The 13,170-nt window shown below is 42.5% G+C and overlaps 1 protein-coding gene across 1 annotated transcript in view; it reads left to right on the plus strand.

The window, feature by feature from the left end:
* The window catches only part of IDS (iduronate 2-sulfatase), a 9,103-nt gene extending 241 nt beyond the window's left edge, over positions 1–8,862 (plus strand). Inside the window, 9 exon segments of the mRNA XM_042040109.1 lie at positions 137–385; positions 1,101–1,237; positions 2,201–2,378; positions 3,276–3,364; positions 4,498–4,698; positions 5,295–5,465; positions 6,051–6,177; positions 7,700–7,873; positions 8,237–8,862. Coding sequence (XP_041896043.1) covers positions 137–385; positions 1,101–1,237; positions 2,201–2,378; positions 3,276–3,364; positions 4,498–4,698; positions 5,295–5,465; positions 6,051–6,177; positions 7,700–7,873; positions 8,237–8,739 — 1,829 coding nt within the window. The 3' untranslated portion in view covers positions 8,740–8,862.
* Positions 8,863–13,170: the final 4,308 nt, after the last annotated feature.

The following is a 13,170-nucleotide window of genomic DNA, read 5'->3' on the forward strand; positions in this document are numbered from 1 at the left end:
CTGAGCCCCCGGATCACAGAGCCGCTGCTCCGGCCGGGCTGAGCCCCTCGGTCACAGAGCCGCTGCTCCGGCCGGGCTGAGCCCCTGGATCACAGAGCCGCTGCTCCGGCCGGGCTGGGCCGCTCGCTCGCTCGCGGGCCCGCGGCGCCCCCGCGCGGGGAAGGGGAAAGGGAAGGGGAAGGGCCGCTCCCGGCGGGGTTCAGGCTCCGGCGATGGTTCAAGACACCGCCCCCGGGCCGCGTCTGCCCGGCCCCGCCGCCTCGCTGGGAGATGGCGGCGGCCCGGCTCTGTGTGTGCCTCGTGCTGTCCCTGCTGCGGCTGCCCCGCGATGCCTTCGCGGCCGGCCCGGCGGCGGCGGGGCCCGGAGGAGGGCGCGGCCCCGGCGGTTCGTGCTGGCGGCGGGGCCTGGGCTGGGGGGAGCGGCCGGCGGGAGGCCGGGCCCGAGGGGCTCGGTGTGTTCCCAGGGGCTCGGTGTGTTCCGAGGGGCTCGGCGTGTTCCGAGGGGCTCGGCGTGTTCCGAGGGGCTCGGTGTGTCCCTGGGGAGGCTGCGGCTTCACTCGCCGGCAGCAAGCGGGTCGAGCACGGGCCCAGCCCCCAGTACAGTCCGCCGCCTTGAGAGGGCGTTTTAAAAATACGTGCGTAATTAATTGAAGAAAAATTGTTTTATCTCTTCGGAGCAGAATTATACAAGACAACAGTGTTGTTAACCTGTGGTTTAGCACCCCTCTCAAAGCTTGCAGGCTGTAGAATTCGGTAGTCGGTAGACCTGTAAAATGCCTCTTTATTTTGCACCACCCTTGTTTAGGCAGCTGCAAGGAGATGCCGTCTGTAGTACCTGGAGAAAATATCAAGGGTGCAAGCAATGAAATAGGAAGGGAAATGAAAACCACTGTATTTCTGTCTAGATCAAATAAGAATTTCTGTCTTTGAAAAATTAATCCCTTTGTTTACATTCCCTTACAAAGATAATCTTGCTCATTTTATTAATTTTATTTTTGTTCTCAGGTATATTTCAGGGTTAAAAACTGATAAATAGGTATGAAGTAATGTCTGCTTAATGGAGCTCAGTTTAATTTATTTCTAATTGTGTTTCTTCATAGATGGCATGAATGTCTTGTTTATAGTTGTGGATGATCTGCGTCCTATTTTGGGCTGTTACGGAGATAAGCTTGTGAAATCTCCCAACATTGATCAACTTGCTTCTCAAAGTATGGTGTTCAGCAATGCATATGCCCAGGTGAGACAAATGACTTAAACATGTTTTCTCTATGCAAAATAATTACTGGCTTTGTTACAGTAGGTGTTAGGCAGGCCAGTGGACGAAGCAAGTATTTACTAACTTTAAGTATTTTCAGTAGGAAATAAATGATTGGGCTGAACTGTAGTGTGTGAACCTATCTTTACTAAGGTGAGAAAAAATGAAAACAGGGCATTTAAATTATGGTATTTGTGTAGCCCTTGGAGGAGCAGAGTGCCACTCAAGAAGCATTTTCACTGTTAGCAGCCAAGTGCTGCTTAAAAATGCCATTTTACTAAATTAGAATTCTCTTTTTCTACCGCTTACAAAAGCTTGTTTTACTTTTTAATCTTTTGAGGGAATCAATTCTATAGATTGCTATAAAGGGGCAGTTTGTGTGGTAAGCATCATTCTAAAATAGAGGGTTCAAAATCTCACTAATTGCTCTTCACTTGACTATTCTTCATAACATGTCTGCATTCCCAAGTTTCTCTCTGCTGAGAAATTAGAAGTTTGTGTCTAATTCCAGCTAGGGAATAGGACTTCAAAGCAATAACTCTTGGGTTTTGTCACCCTGAAGCAGAATTGGTCAGGCCTCTGGACCGTAACCCAGACCTTCTCTGATTATCCTTTCTTTATTCTTAAGGCAGTCCAGATCAACTAGACTGTGGGCTTTTATCAGCACAGTCCACCTGCCACTGCTGCTTAATTCTGTGTGATGTGAGCAACCAGATTTCAAAAGCACTGCCTTTATGGAACCTGACTTGCTTTTTTAAAAGCTTGCAGTTTGGAATTGATATGCTTAATAAGGATACTATTCATTCCAGCTTGAAGAGATACGAAACTCTTTCCCTGTGATTCCTGAGCTTTCAGATGGTTATGGCCCAGCTAGGCCTGTGTCAGTTTGTACATGAGTTTTGGTTTTTGTTCCAAATTTCTCTCCTTGGCTGTCTTTCTCTTCAGCAAGCCCTGTGTGCTCCCAGCAGAGTGTCATTTCTCACTGGCCGCAGGCCTGACACCACCCGGCTCTATGATTTCTACTCCTACTGGAGAGTCCATGCTGGAAACTATTCCACCATGCCCCAGTATTTCAAGGAAAATGGTTATGTGACATTATCTGTGGGGAAAGTTTTTCATCCAGGTATGGTTTGTATTGTCATTTGCTTAACATAGAAATACTTGATGTGTATAGTCTCACAAAGTTCCCTAAGTATTGATGTGTGATTCTGGTCCATATTAAGAAGCTAAATCATAGTCATAAGCCAGATTTTACAGTGGATGTCATTAAGTCTCAAGGCGTTAGAGATGAGTGTATTAGATTACTTTTATCTAATGGGTATTATCTTGTCTGGAAATTGTGGGAATAAAGTCTAACATTCTAAAAATACATCTGGAAGTTAGGTATCTGCTACAAATGAAATTACTTGTTGGCTTAGTTCTGCCTGTACATGCTTCATGTTTCCTAGTAGGCTGTGAGTCTATGCTTCAAGTTCAGTAAGAAATTAGTTCACTAGTTAAAAAGCAGTAACACTACTGAGTTGAAACATACTGTAATACTGATCCTGTTTTTGGTATTTCCTTATCCTAGAACTAAATTTGTGTTGATAGATAAACTTTCAGTTGATAGTAGAGCTAATCAAGGATATGCATGAAGACTGTTACTAATCCTGGGGTGGTTTTTTTGTTTTTTTTTGTTTTGGGTTTTTGTTTTTTGTTTTTTTTTTTTAAATTTTTTTTTGTTTGCTTTTTTTGGCTTTTTGGGTTTTTTGTTGCTGTTCCCTGAAGTAAGGCTCTTCGACAGGCTTGAGTCTCCATCACTAGTAAAAGGTGTATTTCAGGGAAAAAAGTCTGTCTTAAGCCTTTTGACTTCTATTTCTTGGTTATCTTTTCCTCAGTTGTCAAAGATTCATTTGAAATGTTTCTTCATTTAGCATATTTGAAAGAAAAATGAACAATTGAAGACAAGTTAAACTTGTGTCTGAGCTCTTCCTGGTTCAGTGAACTATTAGAGCATTTCTAATACCTTTATCTGTTTCAGGGGTTTCATCCAATTACAGTGATGACTATCCCTACAGTTGGTCTATTCCACCCTTTCATCCTTCAGCTGAAAAGTATGAGAATGATAAGGTAAGTGTGATTTGTGGCACTCTAACAGGAAAGGATTTTCAGGATATAACCAAGTTCTTTGTGTCGAGTACAGGCCATGCTCTGTGGGTTTTGAGGCTGCACCCTTGTGCAAGAAAACAACTAACCAATGCTTTATTTCTGTGCTTTCTAAAAGAAGGCCTAGGTTATCAGATGTGTGTTTTGTTGATCAGTGTGCCCATCCTGCAGATGTTTTAGGTATTTCTAAATTGGTGTTTGGAAACTTCAGTTACTGAGATATCAGCAAGCATGGTATTAATTTGTGTCTAGGTCATGAATTCCTTTATCTGAAAAGTGCAGTTGTCAACTTGCACCTGCAACTGATCTGGCTTTGCTTTAGTGAGGAAACATTGTCAGTAGTCTTGGTGAACTTAATGTGATAAACAGCTCAGGACTGAGTGAGAAGGGGCCATAATTAAAATAATGTTTGAATCTGAAATTTTATAATCTGATCCAGTTTTCTAGAGTGTTTGTTACTCTTAAGTGTGGCACAAAAGAATCTGATTTATCTTTATGCAAACACTGCATTAGCAGCATGTGTTGGAGTCTGTACACTGCCCAGCAGGAGCTGCAGTCATGAGGGTACAGACAGCCTTGGCAGTGCTTTGGTCTTGGGTTTACTGCTGGAAAAAGACTGGTTTTAACAACAGCAATGTTTGCATCCGTGACATAAAGAAAAGTATGTTCATTTAGCAACCCTCCCAAACACCCTGCTGAGGCCACCTTTCCCTGGCAACTGTTAAGTCTAATTTATCTCTCTTCACTGATTACACTTCAGCCACTGCTGGCATTTGCTCAGAAATTAAGTCAGTAGCTTCTAGGCAGCTTTCTATGAACTCTTGGGATCAGAAGGAATTAAAATGCTTATATATAGGGTAACCAAATGCTGCTGGATCTCCAGTAGGTCAGAGATTCATCATAGAAGCTGTGGGCTTTTGCCCTATGTGACTTAATTTGGGCTTCTACCAAGAGGATTTAGAGAGGATTTCTGCGTTTTCATAGGCATGGAAGTTGCATTCTTTTGTTGGTAGAAACAAATTGATTTTAAAGTTATGGAACAGAGAATTTTGTCTTTGCATTTAACAGAAGTTACTGAGTTTTTTTTTTTCATGAAGACTTGTAGAGGAAAAGATGGGAAACTTTATGCGAACTTGGTGTGCCCGGTGAATGTGACAGAAATGCCTGGGGGGACTCTGCCTGATATTCAGAGCACGGAGGAGGCCATACGCTTACTGAACGTCATGAAAACCAACAGGCAAAAGTTCTTCCTGGCTGTTGGTTACCACAAACCACATATCCCACTGAGGTACCCACAGGTGAGGAGACTGGAGCCTGCAGAAAAGGGAACTTAAGACAAATGTTGCTTTTGCTTTTAAAAGCTGGTCCCACAAATGCTTTATTGCTGTTTCTGGAAAGCAAGCTGGAAACCAGCCTTGATTTGCTGTAACTTCAGGAGTCACCTGTGATGCATTTCAGAATGTTTAATGAGAATAAGTTACGATTCCTCAGCCAAAAGCCAGGCTTCTACCACCGTCATGGTGACTGCTACTGCATGGAGATGGGCTCCAGCTTGATGGAGGTATGACATAATGAGGCCTTACAAGATCTTGTATTTCATTCCCTGTTTGACTTGGTGGCAAAACTCCTACTGATTTCAGCAAAAGTGGTGTTGGAAGTGTTGTTTTGACATACAGGAGGCTGGGTTTGGGTACTTACTAACTCAGTATTTTTGAGGAATTGTTTGGGGACGACTAGTGTGGCTGTGTTTCACACTCTGGCAGAAGGGGAATGAGGCCTTGTAAACTGTAATGTTAAAGGGTCCTGTAAGGGAGAATAGTTGCTGTTTAAACACAAAATTCGCAGTATATGTTAGAGGTGAGGACAGTCTTTATCTGTGTTTTGTGTTTTAAAGGAATTTCTCAAGTTGTACCCCTTGGAAAATATCACATTAGCCCCAGATCCCTGGGTGCCTAAGAAACTACCTTCTGTGGCATACAACCCCTGGATGGATATCAGGCAAAGGGATGATGTGGAAGCATTAAATGTTAGTTTCCCGTATGGACCACTTCCAGATGATTTCCAGGTAAGCTGTGAACACAGTGCTCTGAAGTCAAGCTGCCTTCACTTGTTCAAATGCAAGGGAGGAGTTGGCTGCTCTTGGATGCTCCCAGTTACTCAGCAACTGACCACTTGCAAATATTATGAATTCCCTTGCATGCTGTCACCTCTGGCTCTGTAGGCAAACCTGCACTGTCACTGCAGCAGTTTGCATGTGAAGGAATGTATGTAGCAGCTACCAGTGCTGTGTTTGTGTTCATTATCTGAGTCTGTTTATCTGTTTCAAGCCAGCACCCAATGTATCTTCTTTTGCAAGACTTCTCCTTGACTCTCCAGTGCTTATGCCAAAATTAGGTGCACTGTCTAGATGAAGGGAAGCAGAATGGATTGGTTTGCAATGTTTTGCTTGAAAGCACTTCTGGGAGGTGGAATTTTCTAACTGCCCCCTCCCAATTTACCTTTTCTGGGACATTAATTGGGCTACAGACAATTAAAATTAAAGCTTTACAAGTAGAGTCCTTTAGTTCTTTTACACAGCCACCCCCTGGTTCTGCTGGATGTGTCCGGGGAAAAACTTTTTTTTTTCCTCTCCTGTTTTCTTAACTTGCAGCGACAGATTCGTCAGAGTTACTATGCAGCGGTTTCTTACCTGGATGTGCAAGTTGGCCTGCTGCTGAATGCTTTGGATAATGTAGGATTCTCAAATAACACAATAGTAGTTTTTACTGCTGATCATGGTAAGCATTGAAATCTTTCTCGAGCTTACTGTTAAGAACTTCATTGTACAACTCAGTGCTGGCATATTAATCCAGTGTGTGTTTCTATAATGTCCAGCAGAGCTATCATAACCCTGTACCTCTGGCTTTCAGAGACAGATTGAAGGGACTGGCACTGACTTCTGCGGCTGCACTGTTCTGTCCCCCCACAGGCACTTTAATCAGGTTGAGGATTGCTGGTGAGGAATGAGGCTGCCTGTCAGGACACGAGGCTGAGCTTGCTGTATTCCCACCCCCTGCCCAAGGAGTGACTCTTGCTGGGAACAGTGCTCTGAAAGGAGCCACCACTCCTCCCCCCTTACCATTTGTAGAAAGCCATCTGGTACAGTGGGTAACAGGCTTTCTCATTAACTGCTCAAGTGTGTTTTCTTACACTTGTCATTGCTGCTTGCAGAGCATCTAAACTGGTAGGGATATGGTCCCTCTCATGACTGATATCCTGCACACTCTGGATCCTGGTAGTAAAAAACTTAATTTGAATTGTGGGACAAATGCGTCAAGGATTTAATGCTTGTTTCAATACTCTGATATTCATTAAAATAACCCTGTCATGATCCCTTTAATTGGGAGATGTCTTAGCTGATTTAAACCAGTTAGGATGTGAATTAACTACATCAATTTAGAGTCACACATTTAGTTAATTTGAGTTGACTTCTGTGAGCAGTTGTGTATAAACAAGCTCTTACGAGTTGTATAGCAATGGGATTAATACTTTTAGTACTAAAGTGACTCTAGATGTTCCTTCTGACTTGCCACTTTGACTTGACTTTCCATTGTAAACTGAATTTTTCTTTTCCTTGCTGTGGATAACTGTAAAGGGTAGGTGTTTCCAGTACCATGGCTGGCAAAGTGATCAAGAAAAAGCATGTGTTAACATAGCTGTCATAGAGTTCCTTTGTCTTCCCCCAAAGTGAAGTTGGCAGTATATCTGCCTGGAGGGAAGTCATGTTGGCATCTCTTTCAAGAGGAAGAGGAGAGCTGAAAAGTTTTATCTCTGTTGTTTCCTCAGGGGTAGCATCCTGATATGGCAGTCTGGCATAGAGAGCAGCCTTGGCTCCAAGGGATGTTCAGCTACAGTGTTAACAGGAGTATTGGAGAGCTGGCAGCAGCCCAAAACTTAAATGAATGCTTTGTGGAATTGATCTGGAGACTCTTGCAGGCACTGTGACACACCCCAATTCCTCTTCTCTGCTGTTTTAATGCTAATTTCCTAATTCTAATCTAGAGTAGGAGAAATAAGGAAAGGTGTAATTATTTCCTTTATAAAAGAGTATCAAGTTGCAAGATTTAGATGGCTGTTGAAATAGCTTTCACATTAGAGAAAAGTCTTGTTATATCTAAACACAGATTGTTATTTACCTTTTAATGTAACCTTTATAACAGACTAGTGGCCTCAACAGTCAGAGTCAATTTACAGTGAAAAAGAAATGACTACTAAATTGCAACCCAGTATCTGCTCTGAATTGTGTTTTTTGTCACCTAGGGTGGTCCCTGGGAGAACATGGTGAATGGGCAAAATACAGCAATTTTGATGTTGCTACGCGCGTGCCGCTGATGTTTTATGTCCCAGGAATGACAACTCCCCCTGTCAGTCAAGGAGCAAGGGTCTTCCCCTACCTTGACCCTTTTAGCCATATTGGAGGCTCAGCACCTCAAGGTAAATTTGCAGTGCTTATTTTTTGTTTGCAGTGGGTACATGGAGGTTTTGATAATGTCTCCATCCGCCTTGAGAATTTACTTTGTCTTTCTGAAGAGCTCTTTTTCAAAGTAATGGATATGATTGTCTCTAAGTCTACACATTGGAAAAACAGAAGTGCAAAAATTTTCTTGTTAAAAGTGTATCATAAGTGCATAGACTAGCATCTTCAGAGCTGACTTCCAGCCCTTAATTGCCTTGATTTTGGTACCCCCAAAAATCCAGTACAGAGCACTTTGAATAAAACACCAACTGAATTATTAGAAAAAGTTGTTGTCCAACCATTCTGTTCCATAACTTATATTTTGATGTTATTTCTTCTAGGGCAAAGTAAAAAAGTGGTGGAGCTGGTGTCTGTGTTTCCAACACTTGCAGAACTTGCTGGCCTGCAGGTTCCTCCTGCGTGTCCAGAGACGTCGTTTGGTGTTGTGCTGTGCACTGAGGGGACAAGCATTGTCCACTATTTTAATGTCTCTGAAGAAAAGGTGGAGGAAGGCAAGGAAGGGTGTGATGACACTGACAGGTGTTTTAATGAAGAACCTGTTGCTTTCAGCCAGTATCCCCGGCCTGCAGACACTCCCCAGTGGAACTCTGACAAGCCAAAGCTGAAAGACATCAGGATCATGGGCTATTCCGTGCGTACCATTGACTGCAGGTACACTGTGTGGGTTCAGTTTGACCCCAACAACTTCAGTGCTGACTTCAAGGATGTCCATGCAGGAGAGTTGTACATGATGGAGACTGACCCAAACCAGGATTATAACATCTATAACAATACCTCACATGGTTGGCTTTTAAAAAAAATTCTTGGCTTTCTAAAGCATTAGGGTTCAGAAACTTCTTCGTGCCTGTTCTTGCAGCTGAATTAATGCTTCCTCTTTTGTATAGAACTTTTCTCTTGTATAGAAAACAACTTGGATTGAATTAAAATCCTGCTTGTATCAAAACTAGCCGTGGCCTTTGTCTTGTTACAGCCCTTACTGCACTGAAGTAGTCAGAGGGAACTTCTGCGGCCATGTTTTCAAACACAAGCTTGTAACACTTCTGAAAAGGCCACACAGAGCATCAGGCCCATACTGTGAAACATCTCAGTGGTCTTCTGTAGCGAGTGAAGAATTAAATTTCATTATCTGTGCTGAAATTGTTGGTGTGAAAGGTGGAAAACCAGCAACTTACATGTTTGAGTGGCTGTGCAGTGAATATAAGTCATGACACAGGTCCTGTCCCCTTTACCTAGGAGACTTGGTGCTGGAGTGGTCGTTTGGTAGTGGGAAGGGCTGAGGTGTTTCTCTCATTAGCCTTAGATCTTACTAGAGCCCAAAGAGAAACTTCATGTGTTTTATCCAAAATTTAATAATTCTAATAAAAGCTTTAATTTGGAATTCATGCTTCTTCTCATACAGCGGGAGAATCTGAATTTTTAATTAATGTGTGTGAAATGAGTACTTTTTCACTGAAACACTAAATAAGACTGGGGGGTTAAGGTAATGCCAGTGTGCTTTTCTGTGGGTTTTCCTGAGGATTGGCCTAATGGGTCTCCACAGGTGAGAGGGGATAGAAACCTTTAGCTTTTGGAGCTGGCTGCTTGTTGAACTACTCAGTGCACTTGAGGGTTGTCACATTCAGTGACAGAGACCTGGATGTTTGCCTTCCTATGTGCTAATGGGCTTGGCAGTCTCTGTTTTGGACTAGGAGAGCTAAAAGCCTCCCATTTAAGTTTTAAGTTTTTTGTGTAGCACTTAGCAACACAGGATGTGGAGCATTAGTTGTCCTAAGCTATGCTGTGGGTTATGTCCAGATGGCGAAATGCATTAAGGTAAATGTATTTGGGAACTTGAATCTGAGAAAAATGGTTTTGCTGAGTATTTTATTTAAGTGTTGTCTGTATTTTGTGCTTACAGCCACGAGGTACATGGTGCTTTAGTGTGAAGGCAGTAATTTGTGTTGTTTTCTATCAGCCTGCTGGATTTCTGCAGTTTTGTCTTGGTAATCGAGAGTCTCAGAATTTGTACCTTAAAAAATAAGAGCTTGTTCAGATGGTGTTAAGTCCTGCTACCTTCCTTAATGAACTGCTCCAGTTCCTACAAAAAGCCAGCCATTACTTGTCTTCCTCAGATAAATTGACTTTAATATTCTAGAGAAGCCATAGACATGACTTTATTTCATTAAAATCCATGTGACAGTCTTATTCCTGATTAATGTAGGGTACCCACCATGCATCTGCTTCTCTGTTAGAAGACAGTGGTTATTTAGTGCCTTAAACTCAATTACAAGGGTGTATTTCTCATGAACTTGCCATTTGTTTTTCTCAGCCCAAGATCCTGTGTGTTCTGCAGCACTATTATTCCAGGTAAAAATGTATTTTTCCCTCATTTATACATATATCCTTAGATCCTTGGCTGGTGTGAAGTACTTCAGTTGTATGTAGCAGATTCAATGTAGCTATACCAATTTCACACTGGCTGAAGGTGTGTTTTCCTGAGAGCAGTGCCAGGCAGAGATTTGGAGTCTGCAGCTAGAGCTAATTATATCTCTGACACACTTTCCTTCAAAGGAAAATCAAATATTGGGGAAGTTATTTTGGGGAATGTATTGAAGCGTTAAGGATTAATCTAAATCTCTGGTATGCTGGGTCAGTAATACAATGTGCATTTAAAATTGTTCTGGCAAATGGGTATTATCTGAGACTTGGCTACGTGAGCTTTGTGTTTTCTGTTCTCCTGCTAACACATCTGAAAAAAAAGAAAAAAACCCCACGTTTTTTGGGGGGGATGTAAAATTATAGCATATAGATAAATTATTTAGGATTTCGTTTGCATGAAAACTTTTCCATGCATACCCTGCCCTAAGCCTTCCATCACTTCAGGCGATTTAGTTTTTCAAGTGGAGATAAAAGTCCTGGTGCTAGGTGATGAGTATTTTTTTCCTCAAGTCATTCTCTTTATATTGAAAGGGAAAAGCTGCCCTTGACCTTTCTTAATCAAAATCCAGTAATCTTTTGGGGAGACACGAAACAGAATTGTTTCTGACAGCCAGTGAATCAAGATGTATCTGCAAGCTCAGGGCAAGGACGTTCCTGAGTAATTGCAGAAGTCCCTAAGCATGTTTCTACAGTCCACCTGGAGAGCTGGGCCCTTCTGCCTGCTGCTGAAGTGGGGCAGAGCATTTCTGAGGATGAGAGGCACAGCAGTAAAAACCACTCTGCTCTTGCAAGTGCCATGTGAGTTAGTTGTGTTATGGAACTTGGTGAGCGAAGTGCAAATCCAGCAGTGACAAAGGGAGAAGGCTGATTTTTTCAAGCAAACCAAAACCCTGCTTCTGCTGGAGAGCCTGAGCTGTGGGTCTTGCTGGGCTGAGCAGCCTCCACTGAAGAACAGAAGAGCTTAACAGGAGCAATAAAAGTAAAGTGCTCTTGTGAGCAGCACTGTCTCTAGAGGAAAGAGGTTGCAAGCCAAGCATCAGGAAATAAATGAGATGCCAGTGTTGACCCTATTTCTCAGGATGGCACCAGAACAGCTGGAAGAACAGCATGATGCTGCCTCAGCAGGAATTGTTACCTGTGGTACATGTATGGAGAGCCTCCACTGGGGACTGCAGAGTAGTCGCCGTAAGCACTTGGCACAAAGCAGAGTCAATAAACAGACCTCTGTTAATAAGCTAATGTACAGCAGTGAGTAAGCAATGGAATTAGGATTTTGGTCCCTAAACAGCTGTACATCAGTCAATCATAATTCATGATGTTTTTTCAAGTGTATAGATGCACAGCACCCTAAAATCAAAGTTTTTGAAGGAAAGTAAAAAATACACTATGTACAAAGCAGAAGCAATGGGAATCTTAAAAAAAATGGAGGTAGCTGTGTTTGGGTGTTCTTTGTAGCACTACAGGAATGTTTATGGCATGCTGTTTGCAAAGCAAAGATTTGGGTCTAATTTCAAGCATGCTGTGCACACTGGAGTAGATGGAAATGCTGTAGCTACACACTGTGCTGTGCAACAGATTGGAATCCCCCCTTTGGCCTGTGCTTGCTGGGGGAAATGGTGTACATTTTGGATTAATGTGAGAGTTGCAAATGTGTTTGTGTGCTGAGGCAGGCAAAGGCAGCTGAGAGTCCTGGCTATTGGTCAGATATTACCTAATTAATCAACATTGCATGTTAATTATGTATTAGTGACTTGCTGCTGTGTTGTCTTGGTCAAGTGGAGTCCCCTGCTGGAACTAGTGTTCTGCAGCACGAAGGATGGGATATGGCCGTGATGGTTCAATATCAGGGATGTTTCTTAGTTCCTGGCGCTAGGACCATAATGTCATGCTTGGCACCCAGGCTTGCAGAGCACTCTGCAAAGCTTATGTTTCGTATACTTGGGAAGTGCCTGGTAGTTGCAGCTGAGTTCCTTTGTTGAATGTGTAATTCTTTTCTTTTTTTCTCCCCTCCAGTGGTTACTTAGCATTCAAATGTGAAACGCTACATAAAGAATGAAATTGCCCTCCTGGTAACTAGGTTTTCCAGTGCTTTACAGTTTTCTAGGCTATAGAACTTCTTGCTTTTCACATCAGAAACTCCCAACCAAGTTAAGATGACTCTGTGTCAAAACTTTTTATGTCTCTGTGTTTGACTTCCTAGCTAATGAAAATTATCTTCAGATCTGCATGGGGGGATCTTGACTCCAATGTTCTTCTCTGCCTAAATGTACAGGTCTCCTTTTAAAGTCTGTGGGAGTTCTGCATATGAAAAAAGATAGACTACCAATGTCGAGATCCACCATAGGAAGCAGCAAAAAGGACTTTTTGCCCTCTATCTGTAACACTTGTCTCAGTGCTGAGTAGCAGAAAAACATTTCTATCCAGCAGTGTGTGAAGGCCCCAGCTATAATGGAGCTTTGACTAAGCAAGAGGAAATGGCAAAGTTTGAGATGCTTCTGTAGGTGCAGTTGGGCAGGGAGTGGGATAGTAGAGTGAAGGAGCAGAGAGGAAAGGAACAGTAAGATGTAATGAACAGTGAAATCAGATATAAAGTCATGATCTGAAAGATTAGGATCCAGCAAGAAAACAGAACAGAAATCTAAAGAGAACAAGATTGGGAGGGGAAATACTTTATAACTCTGGTTTTAGGCTTTGCAGATATTTAGGGGAACTCAGATCTTGCTGTTTCTGCTCTAATTTTTTCCTGTGTTTTAAGTTTAGAATCTGTGAGCCTTGTAAATGTTGTGTTTGCGTAAGTTCTTTGAATTTATCTCTAAAGCACTTTTGAAAATCTGCT

The sequence above is a fragment of the Corvus kubaryi genome, unplaced genomic scaffold (genome assembly GCF_017639235.1).
Source record: "Corvus kubaryi isolate FWS band 111438036 unplaced genomic scaffold, C.kubaryi_AGA036_p1.0 37395, whole genome shotgun sequence".
Taxonomy (NCBI): Eukaryota; Metazoa; Chordata; class Aves; order Passeriformes; family Corvidae; genus Corvus; species Corvus kubaryi.